This window comes from Anabrus simplex, chromosome 3 (genome assembly GCF_040414725.1).
Source record: "Anabrus simplex isolate iqAnaSimp1 chromosome 3, ASM4041472v1, whole genome shotgun sequence".
NCBI lineage: Eukaryota > Metazoa > Arthropoda > Insecta > Orthoptera > Tettigoniidae > Anabrus > Anabrus simplex.
In genome coordinates, this window is record NC_090267.1 from 158341180 (window position 1) to 158368169 (window position 26990).

The 26990-nt window shown below is 39.9% G+C and overlaps 2 protein-coding genes across 3 annotated transcripts in view; both read left to right on the forward strand.

Annotated features, from left to right (window-relative positions):
• Nucleotides 1–11945: 11945 nt before the first annotated feature.
• On the forward strand, nucleotides 11946–12296 carry LOC136866709 (histone H2B.3-like; the record flags this gene model as incomplete). The annotated part of the gene is made up of 1 exon (XM_067143822.2): nucleotides 11946–12296. A coding segment is annotated over one exon (351 nt), but the record flags the coding sequence as incomplete, so codon positions are not given.
• A 7188-nt stretch (nucleotides 12297–19484) lies between these two features.
• The window catches only part of LOC136867135 (lysosomal Pro-X carboxypeptidase), a 143591-nt gene continuing 136085 nt past the window's right edge, over nucleotides 19485–26990 (forward strand). For both annotated transcript variants that reach the window (XM_068227033.1, XM_068227034.1), the window contains exon 1: nucleotides 19485–19661. In XM_068227033.1, coding sequence (XP_068083134.1) covers nucleotides 19566–19661 — 96 coding nt within the window. In that variant the 5' untranslated portion in view covers nucleotides 19485–19565. The remainder of the gene's footprint in view (nucleotides 19662–26990) is intronic.

Genomic DNA, 26990 nt, shown 5'->3' on the forward strand with positions numbered 1-26990 from the left:
CCACGTCAGTATTTACGTCTTGATCTCTTATAGCCTTTTCCCATTTAATTTTATCGTTTCGAGCCTCATTCAGTTCCTGAATGTACCTGCTGTTGTAACTTTCCTTCTCTTGACTATCCCTAACATTCCTTCTTTCGTATCGGGGTCTCTCTCTGAAGTTATTTCTTCCTCTACCTTCTCGATACTGGTTCCTAAGTCGCATATCTGGCCTGTATCTCCTGTTTCCCATACATGTTCCTTGACCATAGGATCCCTTTCAGCAATGGCATTTTTCTTCCTCCTTTCTTCCATTTTCTGGGTTACCCCATTGTCTTTTTCTGTTTGTGTTCCTACGTTCTTCCAGGGTATTTCTGCTCGTGTCATCTTGCGTAAGTATGTTAACAGTTTCTTCAGCGTAACTGTTCCTAACTATCCTGTGGGGATGTGGTACAGTAGTCATGTCAATCTGCCTTAGCGTTGTCTCCATCTGTACTGCGGTTAACGGGTTAGCAGTAGCTAATAATCGTTGAACGTCTAATGGAAATTGACGTTGTATGGTCTTAATTGCTTCAAGTTCGCTGGGTGCTGAGTCTAGGTCCTGAAAACGATGAAATTGGTAGGCAAAGTAATCGCTGTACCCTGTTTGACCATTTGAAGCATATTTACGGGAATAGAGTTCTAAACGTAGGTTCTGCTGAACGTCTGGATTCCAAAAGCGCTGCAAGAATGCTGTTTTAAAGTCATTGTACTCATGAAAGGTGTACTTGAATGCTTGGAACCACAAACTAGGATTTGCGTCCAAGTGTTTTTCTACTACTTTCAGTCTTTTCTCCTCGGGAATACCATGCTCCTTAAAATAGTCATCCATTTCTCGAAGGAAACGTTTTGGCGAAATACTCGTTGTGTTATTAAAATGTTTCGGCCTATCGTCGAATGTCTTTATTACATTAATTATAGTGGGACTCCCATTGCTTCCGTTCTCTGTATTCATTTCCACAATACTGTGATTCGAACGCGTCACTGGTATAGATGTAGCCTCTCTCTCATTCATCTGGAATTCAACGTTCTTACGACGCTCGCCGTTGGATATCGTAACGGTTCTTCCCTGTTCCTCACCTCGGATCTCTCGTATTTGAGCTTGTATCTGCCGAAGTCCTTCCTCAGATTTACTCATCCTCTGATTTAGTTCTTCTTTGTTGTGTTCAATTTCGTCTCTTATTTCCGTTATTTTATTCCCGATCTGATCTGCAGCTTGTTCATATTTCCTTTCCAAATCGGTATTTGTTGTCTGTATTTCGTCGCTCAACTTCCCAATCTTCTCCTCACATTGTTTCCATTTTTCTTGGGAATCTATATGCAGTCTCTCCATATTGTCTGTCAGGTTCTTTATCTCATTCTCCTTTAAAGATTGGAGATAGTTATTGTTCCCTATCATCTCTTTCTTGATATCATTTATTTCTTCTTGTATTTTCTGGTTCTTCTCTTCCATATTTCCGCTAATTTCTGCTTTCCATTCCTCCATGTGGTTCTTGATCTTGCCCATATCTGATCCTATTTTCAAGATCTCTTCCTTCATCTCCGTCATTATTATTTTGTGTCTTTCTTCTTGCTCTCGATGACCTTTCTTCATCTCCTCCTTCATCTGTTTCATCTCCTCCATCATTTGCTTCTGTTTCTCTTCCTGTTTACTAGTGATTTCTTCCGTCATTTGCTTCTGTATCTCCTCTTGTTTACTAGTAATTTCTTCCATCATTTGCTTCTGTTTCTCTTCTTGTTTACTAGTGATTTCTTCCATGAATCTCTGATATCTCTCTTCTTGCTTTCTCATTTCTTCTTGTCTTTCTCTCTTAGTTTCTTGGTCGCGTCTTCTAGTCTCTTCATCACGCTGTTCATCACGTTTTCTAGCTTCTTCACCGCGCTTTCGGTTTTCTTCCATCATTTGCTTTATGGCTTGCAACATTCCCTGTTGTTCTTCTTTCTGTCTCCTCTCCTTCTCCTCTTGTTCTTTCCGATATTTCTCCTGCTCATTCTGGTATTTTTCTTGCTTCTCCTCCTGTACCTTCTGGGTACTCTTCAAATTGTGCTTTTAATTGGCTCAACGTCGACATCTTTACTCTCACGTACTATTTCCGAATTCTCTATTATTCCTAATAATACTCTAATTCTGCCCTAACTTCTCTATAATTCAATATTCTCAAATATTCTTATACTTAACTCACTCAACTGTACTTGTACTATGCTTAAATATAGGCTTAACTACTCTGACTAGGCTTTGCTTACGAGGTTGACCCAATTACACCATGAAATATGAAACGTTTACCCTAATGACTAAGATTCCAAACCTTAATTCTGGCATGAATAATTAAAAAGGTTCAAATAACTTAATTTCTTACCATCTACTTCCTATATCTAAGTTATTTCATAATAAATTGTGACTAACATATTAATATCATTCCTTAAATTCACTTCCAACCATTCATATTTACAATTGTAAAGTCTTCATATTCTACATCAGCTTCCTCTATACTGAAATTCGATTACTTCAAGTCGTCCTCGGACATCTTCTTCAGCTCATCCATCCATTTCTTCTCTCTCTTACCTCTGATTATTATTATTATTGGGCATCTATTCGACTTCACAGTCATTGTCTTCCTGTGTTTTCTTCGATCCCAATATAAAAATTTATCTGGTCAAACGACAACTTCTTTCACCAGATACAACTAAGTTTTGTACGATACTCCCATTTTCATTCAATCATCTCATCCGTACGTTCAAAATCCTCTGTCAATCAACTCCTAAAATACCTTTCCTTCTTATCAAGGTTCCCTCAGTAAGTTTTTCTCTCAGACTGCCACATGTTTGCGTAATTCTACAAGACTCGACGACTCTATTTCTTGACCCTAATGCCTTTCTCTTCATTATGAACACGTCGTGGCATCAAATGTACATGGTTTGATGACCAACTTCTCTCTCCCACGGTGTTTTTCTCTCAAATTTCCACGGGTATGGGCGACAAAATTACATGCCTTTGGAGACCATTTCTAGTACATTTCTCATTAATTGCCACACGATTGGGCACAAAAAATTACATGTTTTTGGCAACTCTTTGCTCCCATGGCGTCTTTCTCTATTTGCCACACAGTTGGGCACCAAAAACTACATGCACCGCTCCCGCGTCCAGGTGGGGATACATGAGTTCCAGACTAGCTCTTAATAACGATTCCATCTATCCAATATTGCTGGGTTGTGAGTTCCGCGTGAGAAAATACACCGATGGCCTATGGTAAATCCCAACCTACGCAGAAGGACGTCTCCAACACGCTATCAGTCGGATACCATACTCGCATGTTGCCGAAATTTATCGCAAAATCCAGGTTATTACGGCATTTCAAGAAATTCGTGCATGTTGCTAGAGAAATCGCAATCGGAAATAAAGTCATTATAGCCTTATATCTAGCTCTTATTCTAAGTAGGCATTAAAAGAATTTTTATATTTTCACTACTCAGCTTTTATTGACAAATCAGTCTAAGTATGATTTTAAAAAATTACGTAGAGTATCGTGAGAAATTGTCTTATACAATGTAGATGGTTTCATAACGCAATCAGCATCTCTATGTGCCGTAATTATGTTGCATTGAAAGGAAACAGGTTTGGAAAACCTTTAACAAATAAATGGAAATCAGGCCTCATTCATCGATACGCTCATTCTGGCCTATTGAAATATTATGTTGTAATTAAGTAATATCCGTGAAAATTAAATGAAAAGGAAAAATTAAATTATATATAATCAAGTGAAAAATTATTCAATATAGTTGTAATAATCAGATGCATCCAATTGGTTTAAGTGAAAACAAAATCATACTCCCTACTATATACAATATTTCAAATTGTGGTTTCAATTCAGAATGTAAAAACGCAGTGAAAATAACCAATAATTAATTAATTAATTAATTAAGGTCTGGAATCTTTCCTTATTGAGCTGGATTGCTCCTCAAAATTACCAAAAATTCTATCATTTGAACTTAAATTCACATGTGACTAGAGAAATGAATATCACTTTGCAGAAAACTTCACATCCATGTCCATGCACAGTAGGAAAATCGTGTGAGAAAATAATGTTTGTTCTTTAAGGATTTCCACTAGTTTAGGTTTGCAAATTTTCATAATCTTTCATATTTCATGTTGACTGATCTCCATATAAGCAAATTCAAGTCCACTCTAAGTCGTAATTAATCTCAAATTAATTCTATCATAAGGCTTATGTGGCTAAATCACTCAATTATTATTTTAATTCATGGTTGAAATTCAATTAAAGTGCGTATCTGGCTGAATGTAGCATTGCCAAGCGTATTTAACTAACCTTCCAACAAATAATACCATAAGTGGAAAAATTGACATATTAGAAGACTCTTCCTTCATCTAAAAGTCCATATATGAATGACTAAGTTACCAGTGATGTGTCAAACTGCTCCCATAAAAGCATAAATTAAGTTGCCGTATATGAGAATACATGAAAATGATCGTAGATAAGTCAGTGAAGGCCTAAATATTAACGTTATTGGCCTCTCGGCTCCTCTGATGATCCTACATACTCAATTAACTCTATATTGATGGCATTGAGATCGTATCCTAACCCATTTTATATATCAGGGAATAAAAACAGCAATTGAAAACAGTACGTTTCAATATATACCTTAGCATGCGCAATTTACACATACTATCATCTCTCGAAGAATACTATGACCAGTTTAAATAATCCGCTCCTGTCATTCTTTCTCACCACCTTCTAAGAATGTTTCTTTCGGTGATTGCCGGTTGAAATTATTATCTTTTCGACTCGTACCGCCGTTAATTGCTTTAATATTGATCCTTTAATGGCCATTTTTGTTCCAAATGCTGTAACTATAGAACGGTGAAATGGCACACATGGTCACTAGTGTAAATGTTCATTTTCTCCAGTCCAACGCCAGGCAAAATTCTCGTTGCTAGAAGTTCAGCTAGAGCCCGTAGATGGTTCCCCGTTAAGTTATTAACGGTAATAGGGGCCTCTTCTTCATCTCCACTGTCCTCATCGCTTAGAAAGTGATTTTCAGTGGGGGGATATGATAATGTCACCACTACAATATTTTCCAGTATTGAGGTTATTACGTTTGCTGATAACCTGTAAAGTAAAATATACTAATTACGGATGACTAACGACCAAAGAAACTAATTGTGCTTCGTAAAAAGCAAAATACTGGTCCCTCCCGTGCCCACTGTGCTTTTAAAAGGACACCTACATAAATAAATTAATCAAGGTACCAAATATTGTCCGCCTCTGTGGTGTAGTGGTTAGCGTGATTAGCTGCCACCCTCGAAGGCCGCGGTTCGATTCCCGGCTCTGCAACGAAATTTGAAAAGTGGTGCGAGGGTTGGAACGGGGTCTACTCAGCCTCGGGAGGTCAACTGAGTAGAGGAGGACTCGATTCCCTCCTCAACCATCCTGGAAGTGGTTTTCCGTGGTTTTCCGTGGTTTTCCCACTTCTCCTTCAGGCAAATGCCGGGATGATACCTAACTGAAGGCCACGGCCTCTTCCTTCTCCCTTCTCTGCCTATCCCTTCCAGTCTTTCCATCCCCCACAAGGCACCTGTTCAGCATAGCAGGTGAATTAACCTGGACGAGGTACTGGTCCTCCTTTCCAGTTGTATTCCCACGACGCAAAGTCTGACGCTCCGGAGCACTGCCCTTGAGGCGGTAGAGGTAGGAACCCTGCCGAGTCCGAGAGAAAAGCCAACCCTGGAGGGTAAACGGATTAAGAAAGATACCAAATATTATTAATCTGTACTTGCTTTAATACGCAAAGTGAAGAGTCTAAATTACATGCTAAACTTATAATTGTAGAATTAAGAGGAATGACAAAGATGTTACTTACCAATATCGACTTGGCATAGCGCGCGAAACTACTGGCCCAATAACGGTGCTCAGTAAACTAGAGGCGGGTTCTGCGCTCTAAGTTGTACTAAAATAAATACTTAAAATTAAATTTTCCTAAATAGATTTCAAAGTGCCTTTTCTGTCGTGCGAAATGCATGGTGCCCTTTTAAAAGGACAGTAGAAAGATACGGGTTTTAACGTAACCTAGGTTCATGATACAAGGTTCATTGAAACGATGAGCACCGAGCTCGACAGTTGCAATCGCTTAAATGGGACCAGTATCCAGTATTCGGGAGATACTGGGTTAGAACCCCACTGTCGGCAGCCCTGGATATGGTTTTCCGTTTTCACACCAGGCAAGTACCTGTACCTTAATTAAGACCACGGCCGCTTCCTTCGCACTCCTAGCCCTTTCCTGGCCTATTGTCACCATAAAACCTATCTATATCGGTGCAACGTAAAACAACTTGTAAGAAAAAGGAAAAAGAAGAAACGATGAGCTTAGGAGGAAAACACGTGTATTGACATTCGGCGTAATGTCTTTAGGTTAGGTAACCAATCCATATGCTGGTTGAACCCTTAACTAGCACCACTAAAGGTGTCCACCACCGTAGCGTAACGGTTAGTGTTAATACCTGCCGTCCTCGGGCGTCCGGATTCGCTTCCCGGTATTGTCAGAAACTTAAGAATGGCAGGAGTGCTGGTATGTGGTTGAAATGGTACATGCAGCTTGAGTGTGCCTCAAAAGAGCTGCACTAACTCGGGATGAGGACACGAGTTTCCTTTATTTATTTTTTGCTCATTTTTTACCACCAAAGGTTATGCTGTTAGAGGGAAACTACAAAAACCTAAGATTGTTCCAAAATGAGGCTTACTAGGCAGGGAGAGAAATGAGACAGTTTATCATCACTTTCATCACTGGGCCAGAAAGTGCTATTACAGCAACATTTCCCCTATGAGTAGCATATTCCATAATATCCAGACGCATTAGTCGTAAAAGAAAATAAGCTGTTCTTAAAGTAATGCAAATGTTACGTAGGTCTATAGGAAGAAAATTACTGAATCCAAAGTGAAAGGAATGTTGTACTGCGAGCATACGGGAAAGCAGAGAACGAGATTTGCAAGGCATATGTGAAAACCATTTCAATTTTTCGGACATACTGTAGGTACTGTGATGGTGCGTTTTAAAACACAATATCTTTACAGTATGTACGCTTTTAGGTAACACAATAGGTAAGAACGTTTGGCTCCTTCACTGAATGATCGGTGCAGCGCCTTGGATTCAGTGGGCCCAGCGTTCTATTACCGGCCGGGTCGGGAATTTTAACTGTATATTGTTAATTCCTATGGCTCGGAGACTGGAATTCGACTCAATACACATTTTATATGTGCACAACACATCACACTGCTAACCACCACAGAAAAACGCAATATTTATTATATCCCTTCACATGAGGCTGGCGTCGGGAAGGGCATCCTGTCATAAAACGGGGCCAAATAAAATGTTTAAAAAAGTAAAATAAAATAATCTCTCACTCGCACACACTCTCTCACACACACAAACACACGCGATCGTGCCGACACCAAGAAATTGGGAAAAGAGCCTGGAATAAGAAGAAGAATACGATTGGTAAAACTCAACGGCAGTACAGTGGGGGGTTTACAAACACTCGCCACGCATGCGATGTAAAGCAAAACGGGAAACAATAGAATTTTGTTCTTCTGGACAATAACAGGATGTTGACAGCTGTACCATAATGTACCAAATATACTTCCGATACACCCCTCCCGTTTTTGGTATAACTTTACCTTGCATTCTGTGTATATTGGTCCATTGATTTGAAAAACACTTTGGACTTGGTTCACCTGCTTTACGTAACACGGTTCGCAGGTAATATACATGAATTGTTGAATATGTTTCAGAAAACTTATTGCTATTTGTACGTGTAGCGAAGCTCACGGATATTGTTTATTGAATGTTGAGTCCTCAGCCCGAAAACTGGTTGAATACTTAAGAGATACATCATCAGCTGGCTGTCATATCCTTGGCGTCACTGATGAGGCGTTCTAGGAACTGATGAGTGAGGCAGTTTCCCGTTGCTTTCCTCACTGATTCAGTTTATGCTATTACATATCTGTCTGCTAAGACCACTGACACACACGCACCAACCGATCCTATGACAGACAATTTCACACCATTCATTACAGTAACTGGTTGCGTAAGGTATACGAGGGCTGTAAATAAAGTAGCGGCAATATTGATAGAAGGCAATATTTAATGAACTAACAAGTACAATTGCAGGACATACCCACTATATTATAGCAGAGAAGTAAAGAGACTAAGAAGGAGGTGCAGGTTGGAAAGAAACAGAGTTAGAAATGGCTGTGGAAGTAAGGAGAAATTGAAGGAACTTACTAGGAAATTGAATCTACCAAAGAAGTCGGCTAAGAATAACATGATGGCTAGCATAATTGGCGGCCATACAAATTTTAGTGAAAAATGGAAGAGTATGTATAGGTACTTTAAGGTAGAAACAGGTTCCATGAAGGGCATTCCAGGAATCATTCATGAACAAGGGGAGTGTGTATGCAAGGATCTTCAAAAGGCAGAAGCATTCAGTCAGCAGTATGTAAAGATTGTTGGTTACAAGGATAATGTCCAGATAGAGGAGGTGACTAATACTAAAGAAGTATTAAAATTTACCTATGACAGCAATGACATTTACAGTAATATACAAAAGTTGAAAACTAGAAAAGCAGCTGGAGTTGATAAGGTTTCGGGGAATATACTAAAGACAATGGGTTGGGGTATAGTACCATATCTGAAGTACTTGTTTGCATGAAGGAACTTTACCAAATGAATGGAGAGTTGCTATAGTAGCCCCTGTGTATAAAGGAAAGGGTGATAGACAAAGCTGAAAATTACAGCCCAGTCAGTTTGACATGCATCGCATGTAAGTTTTGGGAAAGCATTCTTTCTGATTATATCAGACATGTTTGCAAAATTAATAACTGGTTTGATAGAAGGCAGTTTGGGTTTAGGATTCCAGCAAGATATAGCAGATATCCTGGATTCAGGAGGTCAATTGGACTGTATCGCAATTGACCTGTCTAAGGCATTTGATAGGATAGATCATGGGAGACTACTGGCAAAAATGAGTGCAATTAGACTTGACAAAAGATTGACTGAATGGGTGGCTCTGTTTCTAGAAAACAGAACACAGAGAATTAGAGTAGGTTAAGCTTTATCTCTCCCTGTAATAATTAACAGGGGGAATTCCTCAAGGCAGTATTATTGGACCTTTATGTTTTCTTATATATATCAATGATATGTGTAAAGAAGTGGAATCAGAGATAAGGCTTTTTGCAGATGATGTTATTCTGTACAGAGTAATAAAGAAGTAACAAGACAGTGAGCAACTGCAAAATGACCTCGATAATGTTGTCAGATGGACAATAGGCAATGGTATGATGATAAACGGGGATAAAAGTCAGGTTGTAAGTTTCACAAATAGGAAAAGTCCTCTGAGTTTTAATTACTGCGTTGGTATGGTGAAAGTTCCCTTTGGAGATCATTGTAAATACCTAGGTATTAATATAAGGAAAGATCCCCATTGGGGTAATCACATAAATATGATTGTAAATAAAGGGTACAGATCTCGCACATGGTTATGAGGGTATTTAGGGGTTGTAGTAAGGATGTAAAGGAGAGAGCATATTTGTCTCTGGTGAGACCCCAACTAGAGTATGGTTCCAGTGTATGGGATCCTCACCAGGATTACTTGATTCAGGAACTGGGAAAAAATCCAAAGAAAAGCAGGTTACAGAAATGTTGCAAATTTGGGCTGGGAAGACTTGGGAGAAAGAAGACGAGCTGCTCGACTGAGTGGTAAGTTCCGAACTGTCAGTGGAGAGATGGCGTGGGAGGACATCAGTAGACGAATAAGTTTGAGTTGTGTCTTAAAAAGTAGGAAAGATCACAATATGAAGATAAAGTTGGTATTCAAGAGGAAAAATTGGGACAAATATTCGTTTATAGGAAGTGGAGTTACGGATTGGAATTACTTACCAATGGAGATGTTCAATAAATTTCCAATTTCTTTGCAATCGTTTAAAAAAGGCTGGGAAAACAACCGATAGGGAATCTGCCAGCTAGGCGACTGCCCTAAATGCAGATCAGGATTGATTGATTGATTGATTGATTGATTGATTGATTGATTGATTGATTGATTGATTGATTGATTGATTGATTGATTGATTGATTGATTGATTGATTGATTGATTGATTGATTGATTGATTGATTGATTGATTGATTGATTGATTGATTGATTGATTGATTGATTGATTGGCACGGCGTTCTCTGTTGATAGTGATGGAGCGCCCTACTGCCCGGAGTACAAATGCCAAGTCAGGAAATCGGCGGTCTCGGAGGTGTCTCTTTAACTTCAGAAACAGGTTGAAATGACAGGGACTCATGTCTGGTGAGTACGGAGGTGTTCGAAGACCTCCCAATGCCACAATTGCAATAAGAGCTTGACTTTACGAAATGACAATGTGTGTTTTCATGCAACACGATACGTGATCGTCTCGCAACAAACGTGGAAGTTTGCCTCACATATCCGGCCTCAGATGTCGCTCCAGAAATCGGCAATACTTGACGTAAGAATGCAAGCGTAAGAATGACACCCTCATAGTCATATGCCACAGTCAACATAAGCTTCACCCGACTGGGTTCCCGTCGAAACCTGTGGACATGGCGAACCTGAGTGACGCCATCCTTTCAAATGACGCTTTAATTCCAACCCGTAGGATCGTGCCCACGTCTCATCAATGCCGGCAATACGCTGCAGAAGTGCGTCTCCTTCGTTACGGTATCTGTCCAGGTGGTTGCCAGCCAGTGCATACCGGTGCCATTTTTGTACGTCGATGAGATGATGTAGAAACCAACGGGACGCAATTTTCCTCATGATAAGACATTTCGCCAGTATTTATTTGTCATAAGTCTGTACAGAGTTCTTCTCCACATTCAACAGACACTATGCATGGACTGAATAAATGAATGATTGAAGGAATGAATGAATGATTGAATGAATGAATAATTGCATGATTGAATTGTATTCATGCATGAATGAATAAACACTCCTTTCCCAGTCACGGATAACCACCAACTGAGGAAAGAGCATTCCTAATTGAATGAGTCGATGAATTAATGCATGAATGAATTTATGAATGAATGCATTTCGCCAGTGTGTGCCACACCGTTTGATGGCAGAGACCCAAGAAAAAACTGCAGTAATCTCGCGCTCATTGGCTAGTCGCACGCAGCCCTCTCATTCTTAAAAAGAATCGCAACCAGACAAGCCTAAAGCTCTATTTAGCATGTGTCAGGCCCATACTGCTCTATGGTTGCGAGGCCTGGGGCTATGTTCCCAAGACTCCTCTTTCTAAATTACAAGTTTTCCAAAATAAAATATTAAGAAAGATGACAAAAGCGCCCCTCCTGAGATCTAATAGGAAGATACGCACAGAAGTCCGTATTCCGACTATTAGAACTCAGATTAACAAGCTAACTAGGATGACCAAGGTTAGAATTCTCCAAGCCCAGTCTACCGATCAGGGCATCACGTTATTAAAACAGGTCATCCGGACCAAGAAGCCGAATACTCGTTATAAGTATCGCGGCCCTTGGCTCCTGTATGACAGGTCTTAAGTAACCATTTCGGCCTTTTCCAAATTGAACACAATCCTCTCATTAAATACCTAGAAATTACACCCTGAAAAGCCCCGTTTTTTTAAGAATGCTACTTCTTCTTCTCAGTTTACCCTGCAAATTTAACTAGCTGAAAACAATGACTCAGCGAAGAGGGGGTTTTCTCCTCTGACTTGCAGGCACAGCCTGCAAGACAGATCGCTTTCTCCCCCGCCAGTGCACGATTGCGATTTTCCGACTCATCGGCTATTCCTAGGAAACAGATGAGTAAAAGGGCATAGTTTTCGCCCTGGGACTCTCCAGTTCGATGCCCACAACAACAAAAAAAAAAAAAAGCGGAAAGGCAGCCAAGAAAGCCGGTAAGACCCAGAAGAACATCTCCAAGGGAGACAAGAAGAAGAAGCTCAAGAGGAAGGAAAGCTATGCCATCTACATCTACAAGGTGCTTAAACAGGTACATCCTGATACTGGCATCTCCAGCAAGGCGATGAGCATCGTGAAGAGCTTTGTCAACGACATCTTCGAGAGCATCGCCGCCGAGGCTTCCCGTCTCTCCAACTACAACAAGTGCTCCACCATCACCAGTCGGGAGATCCAGACTGCCGTCCAACTCTTGTTGCCCGGTGAGCTGGCCAAGAACGCCATCATTGTGGGCACCAAGGCAGTTAACAAATACACAAGCTCCAAGTAAGGTGCCAGGTTTTCTGCCTTGCTGCATTCTTAACGAACGACCCTTTTCAGGGCCACCACACCTTAAAAATAAAAGAGCAGCACCTGTTAGCCCTGCTATCAACTCCACTATTTTTCTCTAACAGTACAACTTCAAATAAATCAGTCCATTGATGATCTACGGAAACGAAATGAAAATGGCGTATGGCTTTTAGTGTCGCGTGTGTCGTAGGACATGTTCGGCTCCCCAGGTGCAGGTCTTTCGATTTCACACTCATAGGCGACCTGCGCGTAGTGATGAGGATGAAATGATGATGAAGACAACAGATACACCCAGCCCCTGTGCCAGAGAAATTAACCAATGAAGGTTAAAATTCCAGACCCTGCCGGGAATCAAACACGGGACCCCTGTGGCCAAAGGTCAGCACGCTAACCATTTAGCCATGGAGCCGGACTACGGATACGAGATCACTCACAATGTCAATCTAATCTTCACTTCAACGCCACACGGCAACAACACTCCCAATTGGATGTCCGTCAAATGCACATTACACATCGACAACAGCGCTATCTGACCGCTCCCATATCCTATTTGCCCATGCCTGATCTCCTGCGTGTGTCTGGACTACGTTGCTATTACTTTATTTACAACCCTCGTAGTAACTCCCATACTTCAGTCACCTTCAAAATGTCAAATCCAAGGATGAGAGGCTAATAAAAGTAACGAAACTTGCTCTAGCCCATACCAGAAGATACAGTGCACTGTAAATACCATATCGCAACAGAACTTGACCTGTGATCTTACTGCTCGTTATGTAATAGTTATTTCTCCCTTAGAGCACATTTCTCTTATCTGTTTAACGAAGGAATGTGTTTAAGTCATTACAGTTATGTCAACATGAAAATAAACCGCCATCCTCTACGTCTGTTTCATGTGTTTATTAAATGCTTCACTTGTTTATGTGCTATCGATGGGTTTGTGGGGTGGACTTTCTGATCCGTTTACCGAGTGAGTTGGCCCTGTGGTTATGGTCGCGTAGCTGTGAGCTTGCGTCCTGGAGATAGTGGTTTCGAATCCCGCCGTCGGCAGACCTGAAGTCTGTTTTCCATGGTTTTCCATTTTCACATCAGGCAAATACTGGGGTTGTACCTTTAATAAGTGCGATTAGAAAAGGTATCCATTTATCTTTCAGGGTTCAAATTCGGCGTTTCCTATAGACTATGAAGTAGCTTTGCCCGCGGTTTTACATGCGTGAATGTTAATGTTGTCGCCATTTATAGAAATGATGAGCCCTAGAGATCAAAATATGTTCAAAATTTCTTGAATAATGTTGGAACATTATTAATAAAGGTCTGAACATGTAGCCGTATGCACTTTAATATGGAACGAGAACCTCGAAGTGGTACACAAATAAAACTGAAATCGTACAACAACATATGTAGCGCTGTACTTAAGTTAGGTACGAATGTAAAGAAATTCTCGGTGAAGCAACGATGACAAAAACTCACTATCAGTGCACAAGGGGTGTTAATGAGCCTTGTTCTGATGCCTCTGAAGCCTCCGTGTTCAGACGGCCTCTCACCGCTGGGTTCCGTGCTTCAAATCCCGGTCACTCCATTTGAGATTTGTGCTGAACAAAGAGGAGGCGGGATAGGTTTTTCTCCGGGTACTCCGGTTTTCCCAGTCATCTTTCATTCTAGCAACACTCTCCAGTATCATTACATTAGTCATTCATTAATCATTGCCACAGAGGAGTGCGACAGGCCTCGGCAACCGACACAATTCCCATCCGCGCCGCTAGAAGGAGCTTCATTCTTTCCATTCCTGACCCTGTCAAATGACTGGAAACAGACTGTGGATTTTCATTTTTCATTTTCTAAAGCCTCTGCAATTACAGAGCGTGCAGATGGCAAGAGAGTACCGAACACCAACGGACGGGACTCTAACTCTAACCATAACTATAGAGACTTGACGCGTTAAAGATCATGGCCCCCAGGCGGGCTTTTTAAACTGGTAACAAGTCGATGATAGCTTCTAACAAACTGACACAGTGCCGCATTTATAAATGGGACCGCTGGGTCCCGGCCCAATGGGCCAAATTTTTATTTATTTATGTTCGAAGTGGTCAAGGGTAGTTAAAAACAATTTATTATTAAAACATTTAAGCTATTTAGGCTTTTTCAATCGTGAAATTACCAGCGTTTCGCTCCAGTGTAGCAGTGGGCTCATCAGTTGGATTGCCACATCTTTCTAAGACGCTGGTGGCTAGTGCGCCGTTGAGACACCACTGTAAGCCTCTTATGTAGGACAATGCAGTGACGGTGTACTAGGGGAAGCATGTGCCTCCACTTGTATAAACTATTGAAAAAGTCTAAAGAGCTTAAATGTTTTTAATATTTGCAGCCAATGAAATTAAATAAAAGTTTCCTTATAGGGACCTTATTTTTGATATAATTTATTATTGTTGTTATAAATGAAAAACTACTTTATTTTAATATCAGTTCATTTTATTTTAGAATGAATAGTTATTACATTGTTTAAATAAAACAATAATTATCGCTACCATATTATTGAAAAATATTTCAGGTATTTTCAGGTGTGAGGGTTCGGGACTTGTAACTAGTAGAACATAAGTTCAATTCAAAGTTACTAATGCTTCGCAAATATTTTAGAACATTGCTGGAATATTCCAAATGTATTTCGAGTAAAATACTGGATATTTGAATATTTCTGGAATAAATATGTTATTGATAAAATCGCATTTTCTGGAACATGTGATCATTTTAACATAGATTAATATCCTGGGAAATTCCTGGAATATTATGTGTTAGTAAGATACTGTATGTGAAGACAGGTTGATAGATGGCTAGCCCTGACATTGAGTGTAATGTATCCTGGTTACTGTTCATGTAACTCAATGGCTTGGGTTGTCAGCATCATTACTTTCCAAATGACAACACAAATCCAGTACACGCGCACTATTCTTATACTGCTCACACGGAGATCCTAGGAGAGATTTTCCAAGTCAATGAATTAATAAAATAATAATGTTATAAATAATGGTTTTATATTGGTTATTTATTTATTTATTTATTTATTTATTTATTTATTTATTTATTTATTTATTTATTTATTTATTTATTTATCTATTTATTTATTTATTTATTTATTTATTTAATTTATTTATTTATAACCATTCTTAAAGTACACGAGCGGACATTGATAAGGTCATTAGGGCTGAATTGTCGTTGATAAGTTCCGTCATACGGGATCAGTCTTATATCAGTTGAAGGGGACAACAGGGCTCCCAAATCAGTCACCGCTAAATATCGCTGAAACTCTGTTTGAGCGATAGGTCTTTTAGGTGGATGTTTAAAAGTCTGGGTTGGTTTGCATATGACATTCAAGTTGTTCAGCGTCTGACAGTGATTACGGTACTGCAGACGAGTGTTCGTCATGACGTGTGTATATCTATCCGTTAGACCCGTTGCCTGAGACAGGGTTGAGGATGATGTGAGATGAAATTATGTAGCATGTTTTACGGCCGGATACTATTCCTGACGCCAACCTCGTTTGAAGAGTTAATGAAGATAAAATGAATGATGATGAATGAAAATGGGGAAGGATGAGGAAGGAATCGGAAGGAGTAGGAACTGTTCCGGCATTTGCCTGGAAGTGAAAATGTGGGAGTACAGAAGTCATTCGCAGGACAGTCGACGGTGGGGTTCGAACACACTCGTCTCCTAAATGCAGAATTTGGCTCTATAGCCGTAACGCGTTAGAGAAGGCTTGGGCTTAACAGCGGCTAGCTTTGGCTTAGCCTTGTAGCTCTACACTCGGGAGGTGCGCAAGGGCTACACAGTGGAATATTTGGCCGATTTAGGCGGCCAAAATTATTTTTGTTGTTTAACTGAAATTAGACGTTCCGTTATGTGTAATTATTTGAATTTTAAGTAGCTGAGGGCATGCATAGGTAGAAAAAAGTTTGTTTTCACGTTTTGATGGACTGACTGATTCATATTATATTATTCATGCCATGGTAAAACATTTTTCTATCATTCTTAAAGTACACGAGTCGCAGCACAATGGTACTAGAAATATAAGGTTTACCTTGTTTCGTCCCTCTGAGTGTCATGCCTCCGACGCCTCCGACATCTGAAGGGTTATGATGACAACCAAGGTTCCTCCTCAGAAGATACATCTTCCTCGTCTTCGTCTGAAAATTCATGAGGATCTGCAGTAGTGGACTCACTTGGCGCAGGTGGAAGCAGCATCTCCAATGTCTCTTTTAAAAACGGTTTTGTCCTCTTTCTAGATAGTGGCCTCATACCAGTCAAAAGAGGATCGGAACATAGAAGAATTCGATTAAGGACATCCAGGTTACATGATTCTTTGTAGAGCTTTCTTGCATATCGTTCGCGATACAAGCGAAAATACTTATTTCGTGTTTCAGCGGCCTCTTCCGAGAGCTGACCTATTGAAAGTAAGCATTGTTTATCACTGTAGGACCATGAATGAGCATTCTGTGAACTGTAGGCGTCATTAGATGCCATGGATATAACTGGACATACAGCCCTGCAGCAGCCATTACATACTGAGTAAATTTATCTACATGAATTTTATGTGTACCTACTTGATATTATTTCTAGATCACTCTGAAGCGGTATATGAGATCTAAATGTACTCCTGTCAATTCAGTAGCTACCTCTGAGTGCATGAAAAACCTTTGACTAGCATTGCCATCATTAGTATTACCAAATCCAGGCTTTAGTTCATCAACTATCAGTCCCAATTTGTTTCTGAAGTCGTCTAGAATTTTTAATTTCCTTTCTCTTACAATGACCTCATCATTATCCAATTTCAACTGTCATTTCTTAATCGGCAGTTTGTATGACAGATGCAAAAGACAATCACATAAACGTATCCTGGCGTGCAGAGTCGATAACTCACGTTCTACGGTTCCTTCTTTAATACTGTTTTAACACTCCGCTTGACTATTAAATTATTTAAGTCTTTAGATGTTGCACCGCATATGAAACATTTCATTGTTGAAGTTGTCTGAGTGGCAGCTTTACACACCTTAGAATCAACCATGGTGAACATCATTTTATGTTTGACGGAAAAATCCCTACTTGCTAAAATGGCATTTGTTTCTTGTAATGTAACTATTTTTTTTGTATATTCTGTTTCTTCATTTGTGGTGTCTTTTGATTCTTTAATAAATCCTATCCTGGTTGGTCGACAATAGTGAGGTGAAGAATGAGCTGGATTTTGCCATATCAGTTTGGTGTTAGAAATTAGTTGTAATGAGACAAAAGAACTCTGAAAAATGTTGGCATCGGAATCATAATCACTTTCAAATTTCTATTTATATTAGGCTTGCTGTGATCCGTTACACCCCCCACTTACAGATCAGCACCAGAGTGTTCCTATCTTTCTCACTTAAGGGCTGCACACCTTCTTCCAGGTATTTCAGCAATCATAAAAACGGTGTGATCCAGTATAAATTGATTTCAGCACAAGTTTCGCTTACTTGGTACGATTCTGTTCCTGGATAACACTCCCTTTTAGCCTTTTGCAGCAGACTGTAGCAAGCATAGAAATTTCATTAGAATTCATCATTATTTCGTACTGCCTTCTAGAAAATCCTGCCACAACAAAGATGGACAGAGCTTGCAATGACGTCAACTGAACTTTTCCTTCTTTCTGTGCTTTATGGAAAGCATGCTTGTATTCACTGGCCCGTTTTGGGGAAGAAGTAATTGCCTTCAGAATTTTAGATGCATCTCTCTCTACACTGCTTCTTAATTTAATCTCAGCAGCATAACACAGTACTTCCATTTCTGTGGACTTCCGTAACTGTTCTTGGTTTTTTTCTTCGTTTACTTCTGTCACTTTATTCTACAAATGTTTTCGTTGGTCTTCCTGATCTAGCCAGTACCTTAGGAAACGTGAGTGTCCCTTCGAGCCAAACACTGTGTTTTTTTCATAAATCGGTCTTCTTTTTTTGTGTTCTGTGATCCATCTTCCTTTCAGACTTGAAACGCGAAAATATTTTTTTGTATTTCCTTAATTTGTTCATCAGAATAGTTTTCACTAGATCAGATATAATTTTCCACCAATATAAGTTTCCCGTTCAAATCCGGCATATTTTCCTCCTGCATCATGTTAAATAAGTACCTTCGAGTTGTTATCTTAAGGCCCGATGACTCAAAAACAAAATTAAAACAACTCAGATCAGAAATAAACTAATCGCAAAAAATACTTTTTTTTTGCTTTACGTCGCACCGACACAGAGAGGTCTTATGGCGACGATGTGACAGGAAAGGGCTAGGAGTGAGAAGGAAGCGGCCATGGCCTTAGGTCATATTTAGCTAGTTTTTAGGGCATTTTTTACTTCTTTAGGTCATAAACTTCCAAACCATACAAATAGCATTATTGATCGTACACATTTTGAACCCATACTGTACCACCGCAATTAAATAGTAATTAAGTGTAGCTTGTTTTTTCCCATACGGTATAGTATTATGTTACCTCTAGTGGTCTGGCTTCTTGGCTGAATTATCAGCACTGGTCTTTGGTCCAAAGGGCCCCGGGTTCAATTCCCGGCTGGACCGAAGATATTAACTGCGTATGGTTAATTCTTCTGACTCGGGGACTGGGTGTTTGTGTTCGTCCTAATACTCTACATACAACAGCCCGCACTACCAGTCACCACAGAAATACGCAATAGGTTTTTTGTTTTTTTACAATTGGCTTTACGTTGCACAGACACGGGTAGGTCTTACGGTGACTATGGAATAGGAAAGGGCTAGGATTTGGAAGGAAGCGGTCGTGGCCTTAATTAAGGCCTGATGTAAAAATGGGAAACCACGGAAAACCATATTCAGGGCTGCCGACATTGGGATTCGAACCCACTATCTCCCGAATGCAAGCTCACAGCTGCACGACCCTAACCGCACGGTTAACTCGCCGGGTATTTTGTAGTTTATTCCAATCTGAATATCAACATAATTCACCTGTATCAGTGTCCTTATAATGACAAGTCTTGCATGCGCGCACCACACACACACACATAAGCACCTTCATTGTGTTCTATCATCATTTTGTAACCCTATAAACCCCACCACAAGTGGCTGATCCTGGCTACGCTACTGTCTGATAATCCTACATCGGATTGAAGTTTAGTCGGAAAGACTACGGCTGGTTAATTCGCAGTGAGGTTGTCAGCCCTGGCGGGCGGTCTTCTATTGAGCGCAGCTGCCATTCCGGTTCGTCAGTGTTGCTGCTATGGCCGGTACAGTAGCTTCGTTAGCCTTGACGCTGTGCACGCTGTTGAGCACGGCCTACTGTTACAACTACAGCACGGAGCGCTTCAGAGTGCCTGTAAGTGTTAAAATAACTAGAATTAGTGATAAATGAGCAATCCTTTACGTATGTGAGGGTTGAAATGAACTGTCTGATACGTTGCTTATGAAAGTTGTAGTTCGAATGCAAATCTGTGAGGATCCTTACATTAATTGTAAGTACATTAACCTCATTGAATCTCAACACTGAACTGGTATAAAGCAACTATTGTTAGTGTAAAATCAGCTTTCGCAGTGATTTTAATATCTACTTGCGGAACATTAAATATACGAAAGGTCTATTCTGCCAGCAATTCCAGTACTTGTGTGTATCAAAGTAATAAATGTGCATCTGTCATCGATGCTTGATACAAAAATTAAGTATAGAGCCAGTTGCGTCTTCTAGCATTTGCAGCAAACATCGTTATTGTGTCTTTACTGAAGTGAATGAGTGTATATACAGAATAATTTATTTTTAATTTCCTCGCGTCGATTTATATTTTTTAAATATCCTGACAGTTTATTGGTACCTATTATTTCGAGAGTTCCCTGTAGTAGACACCAAGGATCAGGTTCGCTTTGATGAGAAACCTTTGGTAGTTCAAGTTAGTGCAGTCAGTCTTTGTTGTTCAGAAGATTCAGGATGAAACAGTGGGGTCGTCTAGAGACCTTATTTTACTCTAGCATGAATATAGCGTCACGATATGCCGCTCTGACTCGCACTATTTAACCATATATGGCTTAGTGGAAGGTCCTTGCTGTAATGTAGATATCTCTGTTAGTTACAGCTATTCCTGTGAATGATTCAATATACCGGCTTTTGAAAATCGCGCCGAATATGTGTGAAGTCTGGTTCTTGTGTTCCAGACTTCCGTGGTTTCTAAATAAAACTGCTGCTGTCATTAGACATTATTTTTAGTTAGAAATTATATAAACTTGCGTTAAAAGACGGTAGTATTTTAAAAAATTATTTGATAGGGGGTCTAGTTATAATTGTTCTTTGCGCAGTGCATGCTTTAAATGCTGCCACAGGCGTGTAAGCAGAGTAATAATACGTAGTGTTACCACGTCAAACTTCTAAAATGTTTCCGTTTACATTTCGTGAGTGTGACTTTACCTACTCATAAAATACGTTTTTTGAGAATGCATGTTTAATTCAAAAGGTGAGTTGATTGAAAACAGTCGAGATGACTAGATCACTCAAAAAAAAAATATATATTATAGTGACAAATGTTCTCAACAAAACACAGCTCTAAGAATCACATCATTCAGCATGGAGTTGTTTCATATTTTAGTGTAGAGAACAAACTACGTGTCGATTTCAAACAACTGCCGCATACGGACTGAAATATTATGCACTTTTGTCCGTAGGCGGGGAGAAAAAGATGATGCTTGTTTAGCTGTTGACACTCACATTATGCAAGAAATTACGATAGCGTGACTGGTCCGTTGGTTACGTGCCAGATGCGACCGTGCCGGATGTGACCCGGCCATTATCGTGCCAATAGCGACCGAGCGGAAAAGCATCGTGCCGCATGCGACCCATCAGTCACTTACAATTGATCTGCATTAAGGGCTGTCACCAAGTGGCAGATTGCTCATAAGTACCTAACTTGGTCTTTTCTAAAATAAATGTCTGACACCGTTGTTAGCAGGTTCGAGTGCCGTTGGTCGAAAGAAAAATATAATAATGTTGCTGGCTTTACGTCCTAGTAACTACTTTCATGATTTAAGGAGACGCCGAGGTGCCGGAATTTAGTCCCGCAGGTCTTATTTTACGTGCCATTAAATTCACAGACACAAAGCTGACGTATTTTAGCATGTTCAAATACCACCGGACTGAGCCAGGATCGAACCTGCCAAGTTGGAGTCGGAAGACCAGCATCGCAACCGTCTGAGCCACTTAGCCTGGATGAAAAAAAAAAATCACCATCAGAATGTTGGCTGGCAGGGTAGGAAAGTTGGTGGTAGACAGTTTCTAATCACTAGATTGCATGCCAAAAGCCGGGATTCAAATCCAAAACTTTTCGCAGTGTTCAAATGGAGTGAGGGGATATGATGCTGTTGATGGTGATTCGACCGTCGGATGGAGACGTAAAGCATTGACCAGACCCCTTGGTTTTTCGAGAGGAGTAGGCTACGTGCCGAAACCGAGTTTCATCTCTCCCTACTTCATTATCATAATCCCACATCCAGACGCGCAGGCCGCCCAAGGGAGTCAGGTAGGAAGACCTGCACCAGGAAAGCCGAACACGTCCTCGGACACTCCTGGTACTAATAGGACACGATAAGTAAGTAGGCGTAAGTCGTAAATAATTTCAGAGAATTAGGATCTTTTCTATTGCTAGTGGCATTACGTCGCACCGACACAGACAGGTCTTAAGGCGACGATGAGATAGGAATGGGAAGGAAGCGGCCCTGGTCTTAATTAAATTTGCCTGGTGTTGAACCCATAATTCTACGGTGAGAAAAATTTTTATTTTTCCCAAATATTTATTTGGTATTCAGAAACTACTGTATGTTTGAGGGCAGCCATTTTGCGCTCCCCAGAGCCCGATGTTGCGTGGGAAGGGTCCCGCAAGGCGAGCTCGTGGATTGCCGGGACACCTCGGTGGAACTCGAGTGCCCGACAATTTTCTAAATTAATGAATTCTGCACAACGAGGGATTTTGACAAGATAGTAAAGGAAGAAATAAATAAGCAAAATTATTCATATACCCTCTGTGGAGGTAGTGACACCAGGGAAAATTTTAGATGCAGTTAAGCCCAAGTGTGTGTTAGCGTGAGAACAGCGAGCTAGTTACACGTGCCAAGGTCGTGGGCAGAAGAAAAACGCGCGAAACGCACGGGCAGAAACAATTTATTTCTCATGTTGTGAGTGTAGAAAAATTATAAAATTAACACCTAACATAAGTGCAAGTCTGTCCGGAGTTCTGGGACAAGTTTTATCAAAATCGGTTTATTAGAAGCAAATTTGGCAGATTTCACCACCAAGCCTCATAGAGGGGATAGCGTCCTTCCGGAAATTATAAAAGAAACCCCCCACCGTAGATTTTTCAGTGTCGATCTGGAACTTGAAGCCGCGGGAGCTCGTGCCCGTCGTCATTAGAATTTCGCGCCAGATTGACCGACAATATTTCAATACATGTTCGTGGCTAAAGTCCATATATTTAGTAAGAAGAAAAGTGAATTGGAGAAGCTGTGAACGTTTGCAGACGAACTGGGAAGGTGTAGGCTGGTTGAAAAATACACAGCAGATTTTAGTTTTATCATTTCCTGTACTCTTGTAAGTGAAGAAGGTCTGGGGGAAGCGATTCAAAATAGTTCGACTCCCTTATCGGCCGAACACCTGTTCTTGTTGAAACAACGGGGAGAGAAACCACTCTGGGAGACGCATCAGACAGTTATAGCCGACTGCAGAACGAGGGAAGTTCGTGGTGCAAGTTACAGAGAAAGTGCATTGTTTATATGGTAGTTTTAATCTCGTGTGTGTGAAGGGTAGTGTTTGGATGAGTGAGTTTTTAAAAATGAAAATGTTATCTGTAAAAATGAGTGGCTAAGTACGAGGTTGCTGGGATGATGCAATCAGAATGCTGAGAATGTCACCATTGTGCAGGTCTGTCTATTTTATATTATGTTGTAGTTAGTTTAGTTAGTTACTGTCTGTCCTAACCAAATTTCCAGATGATTGTCGGGTGATATGCGTAATTATCAGGCGAAAGGCGTTGTAAATTTTGGTCAGCGTGTGAAATTTTCAGTGTGTAAATTTCATGTCTAGAACGGTAAAATGCGACGCTTAAAATTTTGTGTTGAGATGTGATATCATTCAAAGTACGGATTTGTGAACGTTATAAGTGTAAATTTGTCGTGGCGAATATTGTAATCTCAGGTGTCAGTTGCATTCAGAAATGCTGGTTAATAATAATAATAATAATAATAATAATAATAATAATAATAATAATAATAATAATAATAATAATGTTTACCACGGGATAAGGAAATTCCTCTCTGTTAAATTACATTTAACCAGTTATTTCGACAAGGATCGTAAGCATATTTAGATAATGTCAATAAAATTTGTTAGAGTCTCAGTCGTTAATGGGAAGGAAATTTTGAGACATCGTGTATACTTGAATTGCGAAAGGTCGATGTGTGCTCTTGGATTCTTGAGGTCCGAAAGCCTTAATAATAGTAAAGTAAGAGATGTGGTTAATAATGGTTGTCGTTTTCACCAGGGGATCGACGTATGAAAAAGGATCTTGAAGGAAAAGGAATTGAGTGCGATGAATTGATATGTATGTGGAGACGAGATAGATGGGAGTAATACCGCTGGAAAGCGAGGAGAAAGAGTGTTGAGACAAGCTGTATTTTTGTAGAGGAAGTATTTAGGAACAGGCTGTGTGAAACAGGCTGTATTGTTTTCCGCAATCAATCCGAATTTGAGATAACTATGATGTGAAGCATTGTGAAATTTATAGAACGATTCCAAGTGAAAACGACTCTAGTAAAATGTAAAGGTCTGGGTAGTAAACATCCAGTGATTTTTGTTAAGATAAGGTACGGCCTCACGGATTGAAGAGCACTTTGGACACACGGTTGGGTTATATGTAATTTGTTCATTGGAGAGGTCATGGATAAGATGGTTGGAATTGATGATAGGCGATCTGAGAATTTCAAATGTGATGGTGATGATTATTATTTTGAAGGCGTCCACTAAAAGGGTACCCGTGTGTTGGGAATTTTCATTTGCTTCCCTAACACGTCAGTGCACAGGCTGAGATTGTGTTCGAGGTGGAGAACCGTTCGTCACGTTTATTTATTTTTTTGAGTTCACATATTATAATGGGGTAGACACCTACTGTATTTTTCGAGAGGTAGACACTTGCTGTATTTCGACTTGCATTCATTTGATAATAGAGACGTGGGTTCCGTCGTGCGTATTTGTTTGACGAAATCTAGTGTTAAATATCAGAGTTGTTTGAGAATTGCATTTCGCCTGATATGTTAAGGGAGACGTAGTACGACCCACTTTGACGCCCGACGATAGATTTAGGACGTCACGTGTTTATTCTTGGAGTCATTGATGATGAGACGTCCTAGGTCACGCCCGACGATAGGACTTGGAAGGCATCATGTATATACTGATTAGGTTTAGGGTGTACAGATTTCAAGTGAGCCCGACGATAGGTCTGGGATGGTAGCTGTACACACTCAAGTCTCAGTTTAGATTTTTTTTTCTTTTGTTTCTTTTGTGAAGTGGCCTGGTTGAAGGTAGCCATTACAGTGCGATATGATTTATTGTAGAGGGTCTATGCGAAGCTCTCATTGAGATAACGGGACTGCTGTTGACAAACGAGGGCTGTCCAAGTATGGGACATCGACCCGATCTAGATTATATTTTTACTGTGTTTCTTCGTGCGTGTTAAGCTGTATGACTTCGAGATGTTAATTTATTTTTTACGGACTTTATTGTTTCCTCGTCTTGACGTCCGTTTTCATTGATAGTGTGCATTATTGACACTCAGTGTTTTAGAATGAGACTTGAGTTGCGAATGCGGTTTCGATTCGTCAGCCAGTAATTTTATTTTATATTTTAATCTTGTCGTATTTTCATTCGTATTCATAGTTAGAATAAGTAAGTAATCACTTTACCAGTAGTGTGTTGGGACAGACAGTAAATAGAGAGATCTGTACCGGTAGCATTGTTGTCAATGGAAAGAATTCCTTAAAATTGTAGTAAATTTTAGCGTGGACTGGTAAATTTATTAAGCATAACAAACCCATTTCTAACCTGAAAATCGGTTCAATAATAATATTTTCAAGTGACTTTTCACTTTTTGATTAACTTCAGTGTTTGGCATTTCTTCTAAATGCATGATTAGTAAGCGTTTCCTGCATTTCGCAGTTTTGTTCCTTTAGAACGACTTAACGTAAGATCCTCCCGGATCATGTGGTTGTTGGTTCCTTCCGAACAGTTGTTTGGGTGATGCACAGTTAGCATCGGGATTAACGTATCACTTAAGGGTGTCATGAATGACAAATACATGGTGGAATTTTATTTCAATTGTGAATGATGCCATTAACTTGTAGTGAACACCATGCTTTCCCATAATATTTCGCAACCTATCCAAAGCAACTGATAGTCAGTTTGGTTCGATTAAGGGTCCATTCGGCGGATGTTCCGTATCCGTGAAGGGTATTTGACTGGTGGATAACCTTAATTAAGAGAAAATCAGGCGTTCTACTTGTTGAAAGTCAGATTTTCCACGGATCGTGTGGATTAACTCTCAGTTCTCGTTTGGAATGATAGGTGCCCGGTTTTCAGGTCTTCCCTTTTTCAGTTGTTTCAGTTTCGCTGTCCACTAACATATTAGCTTCTCTGAAGCAACTCTTCGACATTGGAAGAAACGAAGTGACGATATGTAATGTGACTGTGTTTGGAACTTTTCAAAAATCAATAATTAATTTTTTTTTATATTTTTGTGGCAAGAATGCATATTAAATTAACGATGTTATCGTGCTCTTTCAGTTTAATAAAAGTTAGTAAGCACATTTTTGCTCCTCATTTCAAGTAGTTAGGCTTTCTTCTGAACCCCATCGTTTGGTTAAGATCGTGACCGAATTTATTCCCGCAACGACCCAAGATTTAAGAGTTCTAAATTGTTCTACTATAGCAGCCGTGGCCGACCAACGATGGAATGGTAAGTTCAAGGGTTCAGTAGAAGTGGCGCCATCAACTTTGGGGCCTTAATGTCACGATAACGATGAGGAGCCCAAAGTCACGATAACGATACGATGCCACGATAACGATAATGAAACTATCCATTGAAAATAAATGTTAGAAAAATATAAAGTAATGTTGAGGCTTAAGCCACATTATAAATAATACAAGCGGGTGAAAATGATGGCTGAGCCACAGTTAAACGAATTATGCCCAATGAGAGTGCTAGATATTAACACGTTTAATGAGGAGCGTAACTACTTGGTAGATAATAATAATAATAACAGTCACAATGCATTATAGGAAACCAGTACTTAAAGCTTTATTGAAGCTTACGTCATGTTGCCAATATAAATTTTGGAAGTGGTAACGCTGAATTACATTCAAAGTTTATGCGTTAACATGTTCTTTGTTTAATTAATTTACGGAAGCGAGACCATTTGGGATATTTATCCAGAGTAACTTATTAACTTTAGAATTTTCTTTTCATTAAACAAGTTTGTGATACCAGCCACCTAAACAAAATTTTATGAGACAACTGTTGGAATGTTGTCAGTTTCGGTATTAAATTATAACAGCGTTTGTATGTGAAAACGCAGTAGATAGTGAATTCTTTCCTTAGTAGTTTGGAGTATTCTGGTTGCATCA